The sequence below is a fragment of the Cydia pomonella genome, chromosome 19, assembly GCF_033807575.1.
Source record: "Cydia pomonella isolate Wapato2018A chromosome 19, ilCydPomo1, whole genome shotgun sequence".
In the NCBI taxonomy this organism is placed as follows: domain Eukaryota; kingdom Metazoa; phylum Arthropoda; class Insecta; order Lepidoptera; family Tortricidae; genus Cydia; species Cydia pomonella.
In genome coordinates, this window is record NC_084721.1 from 18,250,457 (window position 1) to 18,275,115 (window position 24,659).

The following is a 24,659-nucleotide window of genomic DNA, read 5'->3' on the forward strand; positions in this document are numbered from 1 at the left end:
CCGGCCTAGAACAGGAGTGGCGCGCCAGGATATCGCCCGCGAAATAGACTACCCGTATTTTTGAAGCGGTATTCATTAGAGAGGGACTGGTAATTTATCTCACAAGTGAAATACTGTCGGGCCCTTTCGTGCTGAAGTCTTCTTGTCTCCGAAACTACAGTCCTAAATTTTTTTGAAAAAACAGTTCTTTAACTATAAATTATTCAGTTCAATAAGGTGTTTTACTACTACTAATTAGGTAGGTACACCACAGTAGATTTACAGTATTGTACACTAAACGTACTTTTTATACCCACATAAATCCCATAATGGGTCACTGATGCATTAAATTTGTTAACATAGTAAACAAAAAGTAAATTAAAGTATACTTAATGCACCCATAATTGGTCACAGGTGCATTAAATTTACTGTCTGTTAGCTTTGTGCACCTCAGGTGAACAAAGGGGAATCAAATATACTTAAAGTTTACTTAATACCCCCAAGAAAATCATAGGTGAACTAAGTGTATTTTTAGTTTACTTAATTGACCCGGGTGATCTGAGCTGGGTGAACAGAGTCAACTACAGGCTTTTTACACCCTGTACACTTATAGTTTGGCCCATTTTAAAACACAGACAGAGAGAATTATACTTACGCTAGTACTAGCACCCAACAAAAAGGGATGAGTATAGTTTTCCTGGTTGACAAGTTGTACTTGCCAGACTATATTAAAAAACTGGATTCGTATCATTTAGTCATTCAATCTCTTTTAGTTTAAGAATCATTTTTTTTTGACCTAATGAATGGATATGAAAATGCTTTGATTAAAATGAGAAAATTTAAGCACGGAAAATTTGTTTTTAGAATTGAGAATAAAACAGAGACTTTTTATAATATCGGTCCGATCTCGATCGAGAATAAAATACAGAATAGTAGCCTTTTAGAATATCGTTCTGATCTCGACCCCGATGATTTTTTAAATAGAAACCACACCTTCAGAAATCTTGACGTAGTACACTGATGTCCACCCACAAGATGGACAGACGACCTTATTAAGGTCGCCGGAAGACACTGGATGTGGGTCGCTTCCAACCGGTACATGTGGAGGTCCAAGGGGGAGGCCTATGTTCAGCAGTGGACGTCTTATGGCTGCGATGATAATGATGATGATGATGAGTACACTACTTAAAACACCTGACGACTGATCACTATACGAATATTCTTCTTTTTGGCTCTAGCGAGGCAATGTACATGGAGCGCGCCGCGCACACCCCCACCCCCGTAAAAGAAGAGGAGTCGCGCGCGAGCAGCGCCGCGCCGCGCGGGGACGCGCGCGGGCCGCGCGGCGCGCTGCTGCGGGCGCCCGATCCCAGGGAAGATGACGCTGACCCTGATATCATACCTTGTTTATATGGTGAGTATCCACTGTAGCACTAGTTTCCCAACTTGTGGAATTTGTGCATTTTTTCTTCGTTGGCGTTTCATTGGCGTGGATCAAGGAAATAATCAATGTATCAAAAAATGTGTCGGCTGTCAAAAAGGCGGGCGACCGACATAAATGGATATCGTCCAGCTCTATATTGACATCATACCTTATTGATATGGTGAACAACTACTAAAGATTCCTGAGTTACAACCTGTCAATCCTGATTTATTTACAATTATGGTCACCCCCTGTTAAGGGACAGGGTTTTGGGGAAGTAAAGAGCCTCGGGGAGAAATGAGCGGGGTGCGTGGGCCGTTGCTATATGCGCCTGATCCGAGGGAAGATGACTAATATCATACCTTGTTTATGTGGTGAGTAAATATAACTGTCTCCTGATCTTGTGAAACCTGTGCAGACAATTTTTCTTTCTGAATGACTACAATTGCGAATACCCTATAAAGAGGTGGGGTATTGAAAAAACAGCACGGCTGCTACAAGCGCCTGTTCCTAGGGAAGATGATTCTGATTCTGACGACATAAGTGCCTTGTTTATGTTGTAAGTTAAAGCCCTTTTCAGGCTAGTGGAATTGATGCAATATTCTTCCTGGATTGGCGTGCAGGAAGCAGAGCAGTATAGCTTATAAATATTGTAGTCTCATGAGAACGGATAGATTATGCAACTACTTTACTGAGTCGGTTCATCGCAAGGAATTGCAGTTAATTTTGGTGAGATTGGAAATTCAGCCAAATGCAATTAATAATAATATAATAATTCAGCCTATATACGTCCCACTGCTAGGCACAGGCCTCCTCCCATACACGAGAGGGCTTAGGCTATAGTCCCCACGCTAGCCCAATGCGCATTGGGGGATTCACATACACCTTTGAATTTCTTCGCAGATGTATGCAGGTTTCCTCACGATGTTTTCCTTCGCCGAAAAGCTAGTGGTAAATATCAAATGATATTTAGTACATAAGTTCCGAAAAACTCATTGGTACGAGCCAGAATTTGAACCTGCGACCTCCGGATCAAAAGTCGGATGTCATATCCACTCGGCCACCACCGCTTGCAAATGCAATTATGCTCTGTGAACCAAAATGTAATATATGTGCTAGGAAAAAACCGTGAAAGCATCTGGCTTAGTGTCTGACTTTCATTATAGAACTATAGTATAGATGTATAGCGCAAAGATTTCAAAATCAGTGTAAAAGTACACAGTTTCTAAGTACATCTTTGTCTCTAGAACGGAGGCCAGTCTCCAACGGCTACATGAGCTTGCAGCGGCCTCCCTCGGCCTCCAAGATGCCGAAGGTGGAAGAGATCCGCGCGGACCCCGACGGGGCCTACTACGCGGACTTGAAGAAGAAGGATTATAGAATACCTTTAACTAGTGTAAGTATTAGTCTTTATTAAAGAGCAAAAACCACCCAATATTTTTTTCCTGTGCAGAATGCAAGTATAATGTGGCGTCCATTAAATGTTAAAAAATATTTAATATACAATTCTATCACTTAAATACTGATAAATAACTGAACGGTAGAAGGTAGAGTTTCGTAATACGAAATAGTCATATTCTTCAAATAATGCAATATAGAACGCCATTAAAAATGATGTTTTAGGGTGGAAATGAGGTAGAAAATGTATAATGTATTAAACATGGACAAAGTTACAGGCGAAGTCTAGTGACAATTTATAAGATACTCATCAGAAATTTTGTAATATTATTGTAAATCAGTAAACATTTACTAAAATTCTTTCCTAAATCAAAATCATCCAAAACAATTTCAATCTAATAACTGAAATCCATCTACTTCCAAAATAATCAACAATTTTCGTGACCTTTTCTGTTACTATGGCGCCTGGAGTTTTAATAAGCAGTAGGTACTTCGAAAAACAACAATGAATTCGTCGCTTTTAGTTTTAATGGTTTCTCAGAAATAGGTTAGTTATGAAACTTTTCTCGTGGTCCAATAATTTTTAAAAGCTGAATGATAAGATCCATCAGTTGTTATCGAAGGAATTGCTCAATAATTGTAAGTTTAGATACGTAACTGGATAAAATTATTACCTATTATCCAGAGAAAAGACGACTTTTGCTTTATATAATTACCCATAAGGGCCACCCACACTAGCGTCTCCCGAGCGTCGGCGTCTAGTCAATTCTATGCCTGCTGCTCGACGCAACGTTGACGCAACTGCGCAGCGACGACATTTTCCATTGCTGACTAGAGACCGACGCTCAAAAGACGCTAGTAGTTAGTCCTAAAACCCAATGATCCGATCGGATTGATGTTAGTCGCGTTTTTGGTTTGTAGTCACGAATATATTTTTCCATTGTTACAGTCGTATCATAGTTTAGGACGAGTGAACAAAGGCGTGAACGCCTGCAGCCCATCCTCGGCTACGGGCGTGACGTCATCGCTTACGGCACACCGACTCCGGCCCGAGGTCGTCACGACGTCGCATCGGGTGCAAGAAAGCTGTATATAAGTAGATTAGGTTCGGGTATGGCGCTTGGAAGAAAACAATATGAATTATAGTTGGTTCAGGAAGGTAATCTTTGGGAACAGTCCCGAGGAATTATTTAGGAAAGAGTTCAAGAAGATATTCTATGTCATCTTGATTGTTCAGACTCTCCTGACAGATGGAATATTAATGCGCAATACAGCAATATCTCAGATAAATGTCACTATCCTGTTTATAGCCTTACGTCTATGATCGTGTGTCATGTAACACATTACGAGCACAGATGATAGAATTGAAATATATATTAGACCTACAGCCAGGACAGCAGGATAGTGGTAATATTTAGTCATTTGGAGCCGGGGTCAACATCGTACTAGCATGATACTGACAAGTCAGGTAAGATTTATTATGAAATTTTGCGGAGTAGAGTGAACTAAGTAACTGCACTGGCTTATGCGAGAAAGCAATATGCTTCAGTTAACCTTTCGTATGCGCCTGTCAAAAAATTAATTAATTTAGCAACCGTGACATCTTCATGTTTAAGATGAATTTGGTTGAATATATATGGAGCTGATCTACTCCTAAGCATACCAAGGGTTAAGGGAAGGAATAACAATCAAAATTGAAATTTGTTATTCTAATATCAATCATACTTACTGTTCTGTTGCAGCGATCCGAAGTGGATCTAGGCCTCCGACACCAAATAATGCTTCCCTTTCCAAAGCCGTTTCTGTCCAATCGATGGCGCCGAGTTCGCTAAGGTCTTTATGCTATGATTTAGCCAACCATGATTTTAACTAATACCCCGGCTCTAATTAAGATAGTGACTCTGCACAAATATCAGGATAACGCGCAAATAATTTTAGAATTTTGTAATGTCTTGCTCAATGGATATGAATATGGGAATAATCATGTGTTAGCGCCATTTCCCTTCAAATTAAGCCTGCAGTCAGATCTTGGATAACACTAAGTAATTATTTACAAAAAACTGAATAAATTATCTGTTAAGAAAATCTACAAGTAACTAAAAATCAATAAAGTCTGGTATCGCAACGCAGCGACCACGTAATATATCCAGGCTAACGCAAAAAGTAATATTTTTTATACAAGAGCGGTGATTACAAAAGTTATCGACTGACAAAAAACAAACGAAGCGCACAGAAGTTCTTTGTTTAACCTTGAGTAAAAAAGTTTTCTAATTACCAAGACCATAAAATGTAAAACGGATGTCAGTCATGGTAAATAATATGCTGAGTTTTTTGCCGGTCCTATATTGGGATACCTTCCTACAATTTAGCAGGGATTTAAATCTTTTCGGGTCAGAGATATAGGGCCGGCGTAGCTTTATTTGACGTTCATAAGCGCATTGTAATATGCCTACTTGGAAAATAAACTATCTTTAATCTTTATGCAAGGAAAGATGTTAAACATCAAAATTATCCATATTATTTTTATTTTTATCTTATCTTTTATTTTTATCTCCGCCTTATTTAGAAGTATCTGTTTTCTAATTACCGTGGCCATATAAAATACAAGTAAAGAGTTATCGTTATTATAAACCTAAGTAAAGATTGCTAAAAATGTTGAACATCTCGGTTATCTATCTGACTGCAGTTCCCTCCGATGTAAATTCTCCGTATTAAATAAGTATTTGACTGTGTTCCTTTAGAGCTCCTATTGTATGTAATCTTTTACGAATTTTGTGTACAAATAAATAGTTTAAGAGTGTGATACGTTTCGTTTCGATGCTATTATAGAACTTTTATATGAGGCCTAAGAACTTTGTATTTTTTTTAGTCACTATTAGCTCAACTGTAATACCTAAGAGATGTGAAAGGAAAACACCTCTTTTATGTAACTTCATTTCATTATCTTCTTGCCATGTTCCATTGTTTTGATTTATTTGTAATCTCGAATGTTATCAAGCAATTAATGCCTAAAAATATATGTGACGTTTTCAATCAAAAGATACTACTTTTAGCACGAAATTTGCTTGTATCTTCATACGAATAAAATATCAGAGTGTCATTATGGCAAGCGACAACACGGTACCTTTTACTTGACAACGACACATATCAATAGTATTAATATTTCTTAGAAGCGAAGTATATCGCTCCTTTGTTCAACTACATCATGCTATATGTGTCCAAATATGAATAAAACTGGAATTACTGTATCATAATTATATGATTTCCATGATGAATTCACTGCCTCTAAACATTTTATTCATTTTCCAGAGAAGAAGTAAAACGTATGTCACATTTACATTTAATTTATTCCACGAAATGTCTAGACAACGTAACAATAAATAAAAGAATTTCTAACTACACACACGAATTCACAATCAAATAAGAAAGCTTCTAAAGAATAGACGTATGAAAAATGGACTAAAGAATTCTCGAAGTTAGAGCCATTCTTAGAAATAACAAACATAACACATTAAAGTAACAAATGAATAACTTACAAATGTTTCAAAAAGTTAAAAGAAAAACTAACATAGTTAAAGATAGGTAACACAGCGTAGGCGATAATAAATTGGATAAACATTTAATACCGGTCAAGGCTCCGTTACAGGGAAGGCCGAAAAAGTAATTTAGTTTAACACCCTGCAGATCGATCTAGAAGAAGTTGTAGCGGGCCTCTAAATGAGCGGATTGTCTGATAAATAAATTCTATACTTGAAAAATAAATATGGCCGCAGATTTGCTACAAAATTTGTTCGCTCTGTTTTTCTTTTGACAATCTTTTATTAAACCTATAAAGCAATTATTTTAGCAAATAGTTATGAAGGTGCTCAACAATTTACTTATGGAACATGTCGTGTTTACAAATGAACACATACTCGTAGCAATTAGCAACAACCTGCAAATCACGTTGAAGTAAACGAACATTCCCTTTATTATATAAATTATAATTATAGTATTTGTCTTACAAGCCAGTCTCTTTTGTACGAATTGCCGAAATGATAAGATAGATAGATAGAATGCGTTTTTATTGGCATACTTCAGTAAAAGATACAGTTTAAAACAAAACAATCGATTAATGAAGGAGGCTGACAACAGTTACTTACAGTTAGTAGTTACCTATAGATATTATTCTTTCTAATTTATTCAATAGTAATAATGTCAAATGGTTTTGATCTACGTTTTTCCATCAAATTTCTAGTGCTATAATTCGCGCATGCGATGTATTTTATCAACAACCCCTTTAGTAGCCAGGTCTGCAGAGCCGTCTTGGTACAAAACTTTACCCGGAAGCCAATTCGAACGTGCATTTGACATCAAAATGATGTTATTTAGTAAATAAATAATTATCGCGACCATTTCGCTCGAGACGCTCGGGCAAATGATAGTAAAAAGACATAATTTAGATACCATTTTAATGCCAAAATGTAAGTTTGAATACATTAATTGGCCTCCCGCTTTTTGCCTAGCCCCACCAACGCCTTGACGGCCACACGCGAAGCGCCGTTAAATCGAACGACAACATTTATCTACCAGTTAACTCAATATCCCAGTTAGCCTTGTTGTCTGTTGCCGCGCAGGTTATAAGTTTCACACATACATTTTAAACGGGTGTAAAAAATACACATTCACTTTAAACGGAGTTTTATGAGGTTTTAACTGACAATGGGCAAAGTTATCTATTGTCAAACAGTATTAAAAAGGGCGTGAAAAGTGACGTTTATGGTAGAGTTATGACTCGAGTTTAATGCTGTAATATTTTCCCGTGAGATTTTGAGAGTACATAACAATCTTTCAATTGAATGGGACTTACTGTAGCGTTTTGTGATAGTTAATTCAAATTATATTATACCAGGTGTTTCCTGTAACAAGAACTTTAAAACTATAGGCTGTACTCCTCAAACTTACCAACATTTGTTCAGCAACATTTAAAAATAACTTATTTTTTAATTTTTATTACACATTGAGGTTAATTCTAAGACGCAATGTATTGCGATTTTTTTAACGCTTAAAGCGTGACAAGCATCGTCAAACACACTGATGTTAGCGTACATTGAAAATATTATAAAATCTGTATGAAAAAGATTAAATCTAAAGATTTTTAAATTTTTAAAAGTTGTTAATCAAAAGTTATATCGTTTTAGGAGTACAATATATGGTTTAATTATTTGCTTGTGTTACAGGAAACACCCGGTATAGGTAATATGTAACCAAAAAAATCATTCGGAACAACCAATGCCTCGCGTGTTTAACATATTTGGTTTCGCGTTTTTGCGAGCTATCTTAATCTTATTATTATGGTACTTAAGTAATTTAAAATATTTCAATTCTAATCATGACAATAAATACAAATAGGTAATTGCGATCAATAATATTTATATTCGTAAAAAACTTGTGTTTGTAGATAATAATCTAGGCACGAGAATTCTTTCGCTCATTGACTAATCATTTATTTATTGTAGCTTTGATTATAATATTTGAAGATATACTTGCCATATAATCACCGTTTATGAAACTTAAGAATTCTATTACCCTATTTAATTTAACATAAATAAAGGTCTACAATATTACTTTTTATTTTATTATTACAAAACATCGAGAATTATCGAATTGTACTACTTCCTTCAATTTTGTAAATAGTAACGTAACTGTTGTAATAACTTTCGCTATCGTTTCCAAAAAATTGTAAATAAATAAGTATTTGAATGCCTAGTTTTATCCGAACTAGAACGATAAACATGATAACGCGACAAGATACAGAACATTGTCATTGTCGCTGTCATTGTCGCGTGTCGCGTTTTTCGTGGGTTTCAACTATGTCAACTCAGGGAACTTATTTATTTTAATTTTACCCACATCAGATAATAATAAATATTTATGTTAGGTTATAAGAATATTTTAATTTTTATCTTAATTTAAAAATAAACTAATCAAAGATTAATTTTTAAAGTGTATTTTTAAGTAAACTGGATGATATGTTGTTCTTAGTAAAAAGAGACTTACTGTTAGTACATATTAAAGCATTGTAATTCTTCTGTAGTAATACGTTCCCTTTTCTTTTCTATGAGAACAACACATTGTAAATATAAGGGTTCCGTTTTTTGCCATTTGGCTACGGAACCCTAAAAATCCTACTTTCCTACTTTGATAAGAGAATACCTTTGTAATTTTACTTAAACTGCTGTGTGAGGATTTGTACAAAATATTGATTTAGATGACCTCTTTTTACAATAACACCTTACCGATTAATAGTACCTACTCGATAAAAAAATGACGTTACTTTGTATTCTTTATAACTCCACTAATAATTTTGTATGGATGTAAATTTGTAAATAAGTATTAAAATTGTAACGAAATTAAAATGTCTAGTCTAATTTAGGTCTAAAGGTGCTAAGTACTGTATATTATAATTACCAGCACTCATGACTTTCTACGGCAATGAAATGGTAATTTAGCTTCCGTTCCGTTACTAAGAAATGACCCGGAGGACAATTCGAACTAAAATTTTACCACCAAAATTATATCATCTCGTTATTCGGTATTACGTCTTGCTCGTACCAGTACTTGTATGTATTAACTAAATTACATTAAGATATCTAAATGTACAGTCAAGGTATTAAATATCGACACGGACAAAGTGACAAAAATATGTATACATTACTTTAATGCAATAAGGTCGTGTATACATATTTTTGACACTTTGTCCTTGTCGATATTTAATAATTTGACTGTACGTTCGAATTGAGCTGCCGTAACACATTAATTCGTATAATTTACCGTGGTAACACTGTTACCACGTCTTTTACTGGCCACGGTTATTTAGTTACGGTGAAATTTTACGGCCTCAATTGCCGCTACCGTCCATGTTAATGTTTTTTTTGGATCACTTGTTATGCACAACACAATTTATAAAAAGTAACGAGCTTATTTATGCAAACAGTAACTCTATAATATGCTTGAGTTCTGCACAGACTGAATAACAGTTTGTCGAAATGTGATGACAATTAAACGTCAAATTATTATAAAAATATGACGTTTACAATCGCGTTTACAAACTTCGTCTCCCCAAAGTGGCCGCCTATACCTTAGCCGGACTCTACCTAGTTTTTTTAAGTGTCATTTTATTTTAGATCAAAGCCCACCATTACCAACCTAATTACCATGGCGTGTCCGTGAAAAGCCACGGAGTGACTTAGGTTAGCGTCAATTGTCGGTCATACTGAGTATGACGAAGTATTGTTGAAAGAGATCGTTTCTTGTAAATGTTTCCAAATAAAATGTCAAGCATTTATTAAATGAAGTTGTTATTAATATTCCTAATCCCATCCCTAATGAACTAAAAAATAAAGACAAATCTGAAAAAGGTAGTATAGTCAGCATCAAAAGTAGCGGATCAAATAACGCATTCTGTAACAGCTTAACCCTTTACCAGGGTAAGTAAGGTTGCCAGAGCTCAACGGGGGGGGGGTTTAGGGTCGGCAACGCGCATGTAACTGGAGTTGCAGGCGTACATAGGCTACGGAGACTGCTTACCATCAGGCGGGCCGTATGCTTGTTTGCCACCGACGTAGTATAAAAGGCTAAGGGAGATATATTTCCCACATACGGCACTTCAAACTTGTGTTCTATTTTCGATGAGTAAGACTGACAATCGTTTTTCATTTTTGAACTGTCAGCCTGACAAAGGGTAACAAAAACTGATATCTTTAATATAGAACAACTAAGACTGTAAAAGATATATTTTTAAACGCGAATTTTAAAAAAATTATCTACATTTGGAAAAGTTACACGGAATATCAGATACTTGCGGCGCGTTGTTTCACCCGCTACTTCTGATGCTGACTGTACTAGTAATAGTATTAGAACGTTGATTTAAACTTTTACGATCTTTACACATTATTATTTACGAAAATGGGTCTTAACCGCGTATAGATATCGCATAGGTTGATGTCAACATTAGCCATCTTCGAGCCTTTAGTCCTCTCCGAGACCGGGACAATGCCGTCCTAGTGATTATTTCCTGCTTTCAATAAAAATTAATGAGATACATGTCATATTGTACTACTACTAGATTTGATCGAAGACGGTCTTTGCAAAATATTGTCAAGATCGCACATACTCGAGAAAGGACGGGAACGGCTCTGTCCAGGTAGCCTAAAGATCCCGGCCACGTAGCCATCGTGCAAATCGATTACTCCATAGCGATGGAAACGCACGCCACTGTCGCATTAATATGGAATAATGATAGAGAGACAAAGCGTTTCGTTGTCGAAGCGTTAAGGATTATGATCTTGGCTGCAGGGCATTTGCCGCGAAAGCTGAAGACGCTGCTTTGAATCCGGTTTCCGGCACTGAATGAGCATTCCATGTCTACCGTTGTCCCGTACATTTGTACTTTTTCTAAAGATTTACAGGTACTAGAGTTTCCTATTCTCTGACTAATGGTCAAAAATATGCGCAGTAAAACAATCGCCTGCGTTTAACGGCGAAAAAAGTAACACAGGAAATAAAATGCGTCCGTACGGAATAGCCCGTGGAATGAACTGTCGCCTGCGGTATTTCCGGACCGATACGACCTTCAAACCTTCAAGAAAAGAGCGTACTCCCTTAAAGGCCGGCAACGCACTTACAACCCCTCTGATGTTGCAGGTGTCCATGGGCGGCGGTAATTGCTTACCATCAGGTGATCCGTCTGCTCGTTTGCCTCCTCTTGGTTGTGAGCTTGGTTAAAGTGCTTGGTTGTGTTTTTTTTTTCAAGTATAATTGAGGAGTGTCTTTTCAAAAGGCCTTATTTCCACTTTGAACTTTTTTTTGGGAAATTGGGAAAAACATAAATCCACGGTTTCCATTCCGAAATAATTGCTTTTTTCTCGATATTATATTAAATTAAGTTGCTATAAATGTTATGGCACTACATACATTGCTTAATCTACCTACTTAATTATGTTAATTAACATATCTTTTTCAGAGTCCTTTTGATGCGAACTTTTGGAATTAAGCCGTTTCGTTGCGGCCTTGTGAGAAATAAACCTTAGGTGCCATAATAAAATTAATTTGTTTTTTTTGGTTTGGCTTTATTTGTTTTTTTTTATAGCCAGGTTCAAATTCAAGTCCTACAAAAAGTTCTGATTCAACGTAGATAAAAAATAATGTATAATACACACTTATAAAAAGGCCTATTTGTTTCTCATATTATAAGAGAGAAATAAGGCCTTTTGATCCGGACTTTGATTTTTGAATACTCTTTGAGGACTCTTGTCTCTTCTTAGACTTATTAGAACTTGAAACTCAAAGTATATTCATAGTTAAAAAAAAGTTGAAAGTGGAAATAAGCCCTTTTGAATAGACACTCGTCAATTACTATACCTACTAAAAACACAAATTAAAATATTTAATAAAATAATAATATTTGTTTCCTAATTTGTGTAGATCATAATTAATTACAATTAAATTAAGTACCAAATATCTTTAAAGTATCATCAATTACAATTACCTTAAAACCAATTAAAATATATAATCATTTTGATCAACAAATTCACTTACATAACAAAATAATAATGTTATTATAAAAGTAAAATGATATAATCTGATAGCCCAAGTAATTCGATCAAACTGTTTTCCATCGGGCTAAAATTGGGACGGACGCAAACATCGTTAATTGGCTTATTTGATATTTGATTTTAGAGAATATTTGTTTACTTAATCTTTGCATCGTAAGCTGTACAATGGCTAATTTATATTTGGAAAATAAATTATCATTATTTTATTCTTATAGATTTAGGTTGGAAGTTTTATAGTTTAGTTATAGAATTGAATTTGTATCCACATTATTGTAATAAATATATTTTAAAATTAACGTTAGTAAAAAAAATTCGACGCGGTGACGCTTGTGTACCTCGGATAAATTTTATTAAAGTTTCACAATTTTTCTGTATGCAAGTTATGCTTATTACGATTTTTTTTGGAAATACATAAGTAGCCTAAGAAAGAGAAAGAAAATTAGACAGATCAAATGCCAACTAGTATACTATAAATTAATAAAGAAAGATTTCGGTATTTTCAAAATATCAATTTAAAAAAACATTGCTATCTATCTTATACCCTTTACAGCAAACATCAAACAATTTGATCAAATCATTTTGAAAGTAAATGGAAATATGCGTTTCATTGCACACACACATATACATAGCCAAGATTTAGTTATTTAATCTCATTCCAATATTCATTCATTCTTTTAAAATCTCGGCTTCAGTCCAGTGGGAGTATTTCGCCAGTATCAAAGTATTATAGGTAAAAAACTTAAGTAAGTCACCTGTTGTATGTAGTTGTGACGTGTTCGAATAGACAATACTTGTTTAAAAGACACACACAAACAAAACAAATGTCTATTCGAACACGCCACAACATACAACAGGTGACTTACTTAAGTTTTTTACCTATAGGAGCTTTAAATACGATTAAAATGAAAACTAGTATATAATACCTACTAATATGGTACTCATATGATGCTGATCTGTCAATGTCAAAAGTGACGTTTTAGGATGAAGGTTAACATTATGCGCAATTCAGCAGATCTTCTAAAGGAGATTGGAACCATCTCATATAGGAATGATGTCAGATACATGTTAGATTTAATATTATATTTTTGGAATTGGCCTGACAGAAACATCATCTATTCTATTGAGGGTTAAAGAAAACATTAAACCATAACATACCATCTATAAAACAAAGAAGAAAAAGAAACAAAGAAATTGAAACAATTCCATACGTCACAAGAACGTCAATGTCAAATAAATTGAAAGTAACAAAAACGAACAAATAACATCTAAAGAAGACTTTATTGCCTACATTTCAATTTGAATTTCTAAAATAGAATAATCGTTACATAACTTTCTGTTACTTTCACGTATTAACACGTACAAAGTTTTATCTAAAACAAATTTAAGTCCTAGCTTGATAAAAATAAGGTGGAGTTTGCATCGTATAAACGTTTAGTAATAATTTTTTGAACGATATATGTCACAAACTACGAGTGATAGAATATATCATATACCCCCCTCTGTTACAGTTTTATACTTTTTGAGGAAGCCGATTCTGTTGTGAGCAGATTTTTAGAATTTATGTAAGTAATAAAAAATCTTCCTTTGAGGTACGAAAACGTATGGTACATGTATAGTTTGGCCCAGGATTGTCTCATTTCAAACATAGTCAATGAAAATCATACTGTCTTTGTCTTACACTAGTACCCAAAAGAAAGGTATGAGTATAATTTTACTAGTTCTTAGTGACTGAAAACTTGTGTTTGCCAGACTATATTTTCGTAACATACGGTAGAAATGCGGGCGAAATGCTGTGTGAGACGACTCCATATTGCATTTCGTCAGCGCAAATTTTAACGTAAATTAAACGATTTGAAAGCTAACGCAGCCGACGCGCACGAATGAGGGCAGACACCTGCTATCTTCAGTTACCTGTGAACAAGATGCATGTGTTGGATTTGCCATTATGAAATCGCATAATTGTAACATTTTAAGGTACATTTTATTCAAACATTTAAAATAAGGCATAATGTCGGTAGGCGAAGAAACGAGTAGATCATGCCATTTACCTGAACCAGGTATAAAAGGATGATGCTCGCCGGCGAGCGGTCACTTGTTGTGCTACCAGCGCCACGGACAGAGATAAGTACCTTAATCTGATTATTTATTTTGTACTGTATATTTAGATACATTTATTACTGAAAATGTGGCTTAGTGTTAGAAGTATAATATTATGATTATTGTGGTTTATTAAATACTTTTACTGCTATTAAAGTATGATTTTTAAATTATAGCTTATTTAGTTTAAATTACACCTTTTAGCCCATTTAACATGTGATTCATGTATTGCCAGTAAATAAATATCTCTCATATGAACTAAATAGCTTTACTCGCATTTGCCTAGTAAATAATAATTATTTAAAGTAAAACAATGGAAAATGACAATTGTCTTTTCTCTATTCAGTTCACGGTGTTGTTTTATTAGTATTGTTTATATTGTGTTGTATATTTATTCTTTTTAAAACAGTAATAAAAATCACTAGCTTTCAACAATGAGGCAGTTGTATTACCCTTTTTTTATCTTACTCAGCTTCATTTGTTATTTAGTTATGAGATGCCTTATAAATTCCTAATAGTAACATTTTAATATATATACAAAAATAAGTTCAGAAGTGGAGATACGTTTTACCTAAGCGTCTCTTAACAGTTATCGATTGAATGTTTCAGAGTATAGATTCAAATCTGTTAACCAGTCTGCTTACTGCCATCCGACCGATGCCATGACGTTTCTTGGAACCGCTGACAGGATGACGTCGCGCTTCTAACGTTCGACCCTGCTACCAGTGACAACGGAGCTAAGCCACGGAGCAGCAATATCGAGACACTCGGCAAAGAACTTGGATATACTGGGATCGTTATGATTGCCAAAGCCGGTAAGGCCTTTAGGGGCTTTGCATTAAGATAAGATAAGATACATTTTTTGATAAAAATGTACAAATATTACACGTCAATTCGATGTAGATTATTTACCATTCAATACAATGTCCTTATCGTGGTTCAACTCTTAAAATCCAAAGGAGGGTAGGATATGGGAAAACTTTTGTTCTGGATTATAAACTTGTACCCACCTAAGAAACTAAGTAAAGCTGTTTCTTTAAACTTTGACTACTGACTTATATTATGAATATGCGAGAGAAAATTCGGGCTTCTTAGCACTAAAATTAGTTATACAATACCGCAGTTAATCAAGCTAGCTTGTGGTAGTATACGCAATGTAGATTTTAGACTTTTGCCAGTTTTGTTTCAAATTAAAACAAAAAAAAGGAAAACTGTTACGAGGAATTAAAAGAATCGATAGATACGCTATTTAACTGCCCCTTTTACTGTGTTATAATTTTACCTCAATGGCGTAGGGGATGGTAAACTGCATATTATTTTCGCCACTATTTTAGTCCCTTTAAGATTTTCAGATACTTATTTAGAACTACTAATTTCGGATCTCGATTATGACTAGCTTGTCGTACATCAATATAGCTGCTGATTTACCTGGTTGCATATTAAAGTGTAAACAAAAAAATAAATAATTGATATAGTATTCTACCACATGCTTCATATCCCAGTAACTAAGGTATAACTCAAATTAAGCTTGTCATTCAGAATATTAAGTCTGTTGTAAACTTTGGTCTAAAAGTTTACAAAATAACTTTTAAATATTTTTCAAGAAATTGTCAGATAATTCTAACGATCGAATCATTAAGCACAGTTCAGAATGGAGAGATTTATAAATTAGGCTCATATATTAAGAAATTATTAGTTATCGCCCCTATCGTTTGACCCCGATTGAGAGAGAGAATTTAAATGAAATAACTAAGATGTATTAAGCAAAAATATGATTAGATTGCAAGCCTCATTATTCAAAGAAAAATCAATCCGTTTATTTGGTTTGTAGGCATTTAACTCAAAACTTGAGAAAACATATTCGATATAATATATAACCTGTAACATTCAACATTTTAAGGACAGTAGACCTAATTAACACCTTTATACTTTTACCTTTTTTTCTTTTTGTAGACCTTGTTATTATTGAAGCGATGGAAAATTCACTTTAGCGACCGAGCGTGTGTTAATTATAGAACTTTACATAAACACAGTGAAATTAGTGAAAAGAGCAGGTACCGTAGGATCAAATTCACAAATTGGGAAAAGCCATGTTTTATACATTTGTTTTGTATAATTTGAAAAATTCCTTTTACTAAATACCGGAAGTGCAGGACTCGTTAAATACAGTTTTCATAAGGCCTGATGGTCATTTGGAATTAATGCGTCATGCTAGGTTTTTTTTCCAAAAATGTATTTTTTTTAAATATCTTAGTGATACATAGTAGTATGGTAACAATTGTTGAATAATAACAAAGAAAAATGGGAGAGGAGACCCGAACAGGATGCGGTTCGTCTAGTCATTTATGACCTGACGTTACTAACAGAAGTCCGTATGTACTAGCATCACAGTATTAGTATTGTCATGCTAGTGCCTAAGGGTATAGCGCTATTTTTTTTTAATTAAAAAGGACAATAATGTAATCAGAGTACTTGCATTTTACAGTAAACGGACAACTCCGGCTGAATCTAAATACAGTTCAGATTTAGAAACTCTGGTTATTTACAATGCTCTTAAGATTTTATGGCATTAAAACGGATTTCAATGCCATAAAATCTACAATTATTTAAAAAAAGCTGTCACCGCTTGTTGCAAGTTTTATATTTCACATGTTGACTTCTTAAACTCCAATCCTGTGTCCATCACCTTCTGAATACAACGTATAGTCAATAAATTAAAGCCACAATAAAAGCCCAATCGTGGTTCAAAATAGCACAACATTATGACCCACAGGTGCGATCTCTTGTTGAACAACTTCAAGAGAAAGAACTCTATTCGTCAATATGTGATCATAAATTATTTATTATATTTTAGCGAAAGAGGTATTTCAGGATCATAACAAGTGGAAAACCCGTGGTCTCTGCCTACCCGTCCGGAAAATAGGCGTGATTCTATGTATATGTAAATAATTTATTACATTATAAAACACACCCAAACCATGACCCAAAATAGTAATTACGTAAAGGGAGCAGATTTCTTAACTTACAACTGTATTATGATTGTCGCCTGGGTTACAAGGTAATTTTTAAACTACGTAAAAAAAAGCCCCTAAACAAGAGTATTTTGCATCCGATAATTAAAAAAAACTTGTGCTATTACACACTATCAATTTAGACTATGCTAGCCCTATCGCACTCTCATGGTGGTTATAAATACATTTGTAAGTTTGATGGTTTTACGAAAAAAAAAATATTAAAAACTTTGACTTGAAGGATTTATATTTACTATTCGTGGTATATTTTTTGGCTTGCCCTGCAGTTGGTAATTACTGGTAAAGGGACTAATTTCAGCGCTAATATAGTTAAATTACTGTTTGAGAAACTACATATAGATCATCATATGGTTTCAACAGATACGCCAAGATTTAATGGCCACAAGTAGATCGTTGTGATTCAGCTATACTAATAAGTTGAGAATTTCTTGTGATGATAGGTCAGACTGGCCGAGCTCTTGGGAGAAGGTTTAGCAGTCTAGTGTCCAAAAATGGACCAGATTTACCTTGGAATATTCGTTGATTCGTCGACGGTTTAGGCTCGACTATACTTCTGTTATATCGTAATCATTATTTTTTATAAGATTGTTGTAATGTAATTCTTACCCAGGTATTGGCTGTTGCATTTATAAATGTATTTTTATGTCACTGTATGTTTTAATGACTTGTGAAAGAGCCCTTGAGGCCTACTTGTAGAATACATTTAAAGGTCCATATCGCAATAGTCCAAATTCTGGATCATGATCAATTTGTTTTGCATAGTACAGGAATCTTAATAAAAACTACTGTAGCAAAAGAAAAACTGTGATACTGACCTGGTGAATGGGACTAGCAAAACTTCTCAGTAGACGATTCTTGCTAATTAGTCTTATAGCATTCCGATAAAGATATTACCTACATGGTGTGACACCTGAGGTAATTTAAGAATAAACAATGCAATAAATAACTAAAAGTGGCAGTATTTTTTCGGAGTATGCGTAACTTTTTGCTTGGCCGTGTTGGATATGTGTAAATTGTTTTATTAGTGTAGCAGTCCATTAGGTTGGTCAAAAAAATTTTTTTTGTTCTTTTCCACAAGGTTCTTTATTATCTAAAATTCGCAAAAAAATATCCATACAAAAATTTGGAGCAATTAAATATCATTTAGAGGTCACTGTAAATGAAACAATTCAGCCGTACAAACATGTACGAAAATAATTAGACCCATCGATCATTCTTCTTTGGAGATGTTTTAATGGCTCTTTATACGTTTTATTTTAATTGAAATTATAAAAAAAAAATGCTGGTCGCAAATGTTACTTTTTCATGCAAAGTTGGACCACCCTGCAGTTATACATGTAAAGGAATATTTAATAATGTATATTTATGTAAAGTGTATGAATTTAAACCGAGATAAATATGTTATTCTGCTGGTCGGTTATATGTCTGATGTTTGCTTGGCTTCACGTGCAGCAGGTGTTGGAGCATACATGTCAGGGCATATAGCTACTATTATGATTGTTAATTTAATGTACTTGTACTGCTGGTCGGTCACTAGTCTGATGTTTGCCTGTCTTCACGAGCAGCAGGTGTTGGGGCATACATGTCAGGGCTTTTGGCTACAAATATGAATTAACTTTATGTACCTGTACTGCTGGTCGGTCACTAGTCTGATGTTTGCCTGTCTTCACGAGCAGCAGGTGTTGGGGCATACATGTCAGGGCTTTTGGCTACAAATATGAATTAACTTTATGTACCTGTACTGCTGGTCGGTCACTAGTCTGATGTTTGCCTGTCTTCACGAGCAGCAGGTGTTGGGGCATACATGTCAGGGCTTTTGGCTACAAATATGAATGTTAACTTTATGTACCTGTACTGCTGGTCGGTCACTAGTCTGATGTTTGCCTGTCTTCACGAGCAGCAGGTGTCGGGGCATACATGTCAGGGCTTTTGACTACTAATATTAAATTTATGTATCTTTTCTGCTGGTCGGTCACTAGTCTGATGTTTGCCTGTCTTCACGCGCAGCAGGTGTCGGGGCATACATGTCAGGACTTTTGGCTACGTTTATTAGTAAAAATGATGTAATCTAGTATATTATATAGATTTAAAATATAGACATAAGTTCATGATGAAAAAATGTACACGTGCAATATTATATATTATTCTGATTTTAATTATTTTTAAAGTTTTTGTACTTCGAGATCGAAGTACTAGTCAGTATGGCCGTGTTGGATTTGCCATTATGAAATCGCATAATTGTAACATTTTAAGGTACATTTTATTCAAACATTTAAAATAAGGCATAATGTCGGTAGGCGAAGAAACGAGTAGATCATGCCATTTACCTGAACCAGGTATAAAAGGATGATGCTCGCCGGCGAGCGGTCACTTGTTGTGCTACCAGCGCCACGGACAGAGATAAGTACCTTAATCTGATTATTTATTTTGTACTGTATATTTAGATACATTTATTACTGAAAATGTGGCTTAGTGTTAGAAGTATAATATTATGATTATTGTGGTTTATTAAATACTTTTACTGCTATTAAAGTATGATTTTTAAATTATAGCTTATTTAGTTTAAATTACACCTTTTAGCCCATTTAACATGTGATTCATGTATTGCCAGTAAATAAATATCTCTCATATGAACTAAATAGCTTTACTCGCATTTGCCTAGTAAATAATAATTATTTAAAGTAAAACAATGGAAAATGACAATTGTCTTTTCTCTATTCAGTTCACGGTGTTGTTTTATTAGTATTGTTTATATTGTGTTGTATATTTATTCTTTTTAAAACAGTAATAAAAATCACTAGCTTTCAACAATGAGGCAGTTGTATTACCCTTTTTTTATCTTACTCAGCTTCATTTGTTATTTAGTTATGAGATGCCTTATAAATTCCTAATAGTAACATTTTAATATATATACAAAAATAAGTCATGCAATATCGGGAGCTCATAAACAATACAAAAGGTTACCACGGTCGATATCCCGGTCGATTTAAGTCTAGTGAAACTAACCGTGAATCATTTAAAAATGTTAAACCAAAATCAGCCTCCCAGTTACAGTTTGATGCTGTTTAAGATTTACAACAGTTTTTATTTTGAAGTTTAATGTTACTTTTACGTTTTATACGGCAGCTCGTAAAATGGCTACTTGTACGATTCAATTAGTATGTAGGAATTTTGATGTTTAGTTTTGAAAGTTTTTGAATGTGTGGTCGGATTAGATTTAATCTTATTTGAATTGTGACGCATCGTAAATACCTGTACGTAGAAAAATAATAACGTAGATTTATTTTGATTCTCATTCATTAAAAAATATTTTAAGCTAGCAATTTCTCAAGGCTTTGTAAGCTAGGAATGTTCTCGCACGAGAACATTCCCTATACAAAACTGAGAACGTTTTCGAGAATGGCACAACTATTCATGGCAACAAAACTCACAGACAAGGTATATGAAAAAGGCTAAAAATAAAAGACATCTTCACTTATACATCGATCGAAAAAAAATTAGAAGCTAAATGAGTAGAAGCCTTCACTGGAAGACTCGCTCGTCACGATATTAATCATTCAACCACTCAGCTCATAGTCTAACTAATTGCAGATATAATTATAGAAAAAATCGACCGTCTCTACTATCATTATGAAACAGTTATGATTAAGGGTAATAATCAGGTTCTTATATAGTTTCATTAAAAAAAACTGTAGGGACATAATTACCCAATGGGGTGCAATTGAAGGCAAATTTCACGGTACAATATAATAATTTTCTGGGGCAATTCAACTGACCGTGAAATTATATTTCGAGCCCAAAAAAGATGCGTTAGGTCAGTACGCACCATACTTTAAAAATTTAAATATATTGACACTCCCTAGCCTTTACATTTATGAAATGTCGGTCTTTGTTAGACAGAACTCTCATTTATATCTAAGCTTCAACAGTACACGTCTTCGTCATAGGATATTACATCATGTAGTACCTAATACAGCACTGTATCAAAAAAATGTAGTTGGAATGGCTCCAAAAATCTATAATAAATTACCACTACGAATTAAATCTGTACAAAAGCTGAATATTTTCAAAACCCTCCTAAAAAATTACTAGTCGATAAGTGCTACTACACTGTTAACGAGTTTCTGGAAGACCTAATTTAAGTTTAGTATAAATAAGGTGACATTCATGCCCTTACAATTTGTATACCGAAAGGCGCCACATAGTGAAGCTATACCATAATGTAACAACCTGTATACCTATGTTGGACAAATAAAGATTTATGATTTACAAAGTCTACTTACGACCCGATTCGAAGAAAGAGATACGATAACGATAAGTTCTGCTTTAGATAAGTTCTCATTTAGATATCGTTTGTATGTCGTATAATTGACAGAAGCAGCTCGACTCGGACAACCAATGTCACTTTAACGTTAGAAATATCGTAGATAGATCCGAACTAGATCACAGCGGGATCGAAATAAAATTTTGACATGTTGTTTAGTTATCGATCTTTTAAAGATCTTTCCATGATCTTAAACGTGTCTTAATCATTCTTCGAATCGGGCCGTTACTGCCGGTATTTCCCAACCGATACGACCTTCAAACCTTCAAGAACGTAAAGAGCGTACTCCCATCTCACCGGCGACGCTCTATAGCACTTGCAAACTCTGGTGTTGCGGGTGTCCATGGGAGATGGTAATTGCTAACCATCAGGCTTTTCGTCTCCTCGTTTGCCTCCTATATCATAAAAAACCGACCAAGTGCTAGTCGGACTCGCGCACCGAGGGTTCCGTATAAATTTTTCCTTAATATGTGCTATAAGACGTTGCTTCGTACCAAATTTCAAGATTCTGAGTTCACGGGAAGTACCCTGTAGGTTTAGATTCCCTTGCGAGTATCGAAAATTTGCAGAAATTTGCGGCATAAACGGCTGTATCTTTTGATTGTGTTGGCTTAGAAGTTTGATTTTTTCACAGGTCCAAGGGGCAGTAGACCTGAGTTTTTGTTATAAATTCCAGCTTGATATCTCCACGCGTTCCTGAGAAAAAGGGTCTTGACAGACAGACAGACCGACGGACGGACAAGAAAGTGATCCTATAAGGGTTCCGTTTTTTCCTTTCGAGGTACGGAACCCTAAAAATAATTATTTATCATTAAAAAGCTCGTTTTACATACGGATTATCCATTTAAACACCGTACACTATAATATCAAAATACGAGCAATGGAAGCGTTAATTACTAATGTTAATATTAATTAACCGACGTACTTATTAAGCTTAGCGCAGCTTAAACCGGCTTTGTTTGGCATCAGTTAATTAAATTTCACTGATTAACTTTTCCCGGTGGTAATATCGATATCGATATTGTAAGTTTTATTCGGTGGCATTGGAACTTTAAGAGGGGCACGCCAAAAGTTTTTAAAATAGAGAAAATATGGTAATTAAGAGCAATTCCTAGCTGAGCAACTTTTCTAATATCGAAATTTTTGAAGCTATGTTTCTGTCGCGCTGCGGTGGGCGGGAGTGCGTGCGTGCGATAAGAACAACTGCAGCTCGGAGTAAAATTCCCACGCAAAAACACTCAAAAATCGAGGTTTCGCTCTCGACTATTTTCTCCTCCAAAACGCAACCAATCATTGTGAAATTTCGGAAACTGCAATAGGAAGAAATAATCTATGCCGCTATGTTTTTATTTTATGGATATTTGTTGTCATATTTGTATATTGCGTCTTTTTTTGCAGCCAATTCAATTGAGCTGTAAGTTTCTTCAAAATAAAATAATCCAAGACAGCAACTAGGCTAGGTTAAAACTAAGCTAAGTTAAAATTCCAGGGGGGAAACAGTCGAGAGCGTTTGTATAGAAAAATCGCAACTAGAAATTCCTCTTAAGTAGGCAATCATTAGGACTGGTACAGACGAACTCCAACGCGACTGCAAATTGTACGGGAACGGCATGCTGACGTTGCAGTTGGCGTGCAGTCGGCGTGCAGTCCATACAAATTTCAGTCAGGTAGCAGTCTATCTTTATCAGCCCTTAGAGGTCGGATGAACGAGTGCAAATAAAATAAACAGGACAAATGGAATAGTTTTTGTTAACTGTTTGAAGAAACGTCACTTTTGACACTAAACATATCCGATCTATATCGTATAATATAGAGTTAATTTTTGACGTATATTAAAAAGTTCGAATCAGGTCGGTATTTAGAAAAAAAAACCAGGGTAGCAGATACTATTGGAGCGTTTTTTATCCGCTGCGGCTGATGCTAACTGTACCTTTTTTTTTCTAAGAGGGGAAATGCGTTCCGCATCCCACCCAGGCGCGGGGACGGGCCTGGGATGGTTATGTGGGACTCCCATATAGGCTGATGAGAACCATGGTTTACCTACTAAAACCCCTCTGTTACCGCCTCCGTGCGAGGTCACAGGAACGCCGAAGTACTCTTTCGCAAATGCTAACTGAACCCTAAGTCAGCCTTAAGCTTACTAATTATTTTGCAATTACATTAAAATCACTAACAATGAAGAAACACGTGGTCGACTAATTCAATCATTTAATCGAGAAAGAAATTAAACCGTCATCGCTGGCGCGATTAATCACGGAATTAGTGGTCGAGGTGTGCTCGTTTGTTTTCGAGGAATTTGGGGCCACGAGAACAGCGGCGGGAGCATTCCGAAGTTGTCCACCGTTGTGCCGTACCAACGCAAATATTCTGTACCCCTAGTGTACATTTATTCGGTTGCGACACGTGACGTACGCGTTTGCGTTAAGTCTCATTTTGTATGAGATTTAGAGTTTCCAAATTGACCCGCATGGCGCGCTGTTTCTAAATTCCATACAAAATGAGACTTAACGCAAACGCGTATCACGTCATGCTATCGAATAAATTTACACTAGGGGTTCTGAACATTTTTAGGTATATAGTTCGTATTATTCACGAAAACGCGTGCCTTGACTCGTATTTGACAAATGATTTGACAAACTGCGCGTCATCGTGGATGCCACGAACTATACGAGTTTTTTTCTCTCACAATGTATGTGAAAAATGCTCAGTAAAACAATCATCGACTTCAAATTTAAATATTAATGTATATTTATTTGCAAAACTTACGTAACCTATATGTACTTCTTTTCTTCTTCTTCCTTGAAATAATG

The 24,659-nt window shown here is 35.1% G+C and overlaps 1 protein-coding gene across 2 annotated transcripts in view; it reads left to right on the top strand.

Moving 5' to 3' along the window:
* The window catches only part of LOC133528126 (hemicentin-1), a 569,794-nt gene extending 559,662 nt beyond the window's left edge, over positions 1-10,132 (top strand). For both annotated transcript variants that reach the window (XM_061865357.1, XM_061865358.1), the window contains 3 exons: positions 1,218-1,393; positions 2,650-2,798; positions 3,750-10,132. In XM_061865357.1, coding sequence (XP_061721341.1) covers positions 1,218-1,393; positions 2,650-2,798; positions 3,750-3,896 — 472 coding nt within the window. In that variant the 3' untranslated portion in view covers positions 3,897-10,132. The remainder of the gene's footprint in view (positions 1-1,217; positions 1,394-2,649; positions 2,799-3,749) is intronic.
* The last annotated feature ends 14,527 nt before the right edge of the window (positions 10,133-24,659 follow it).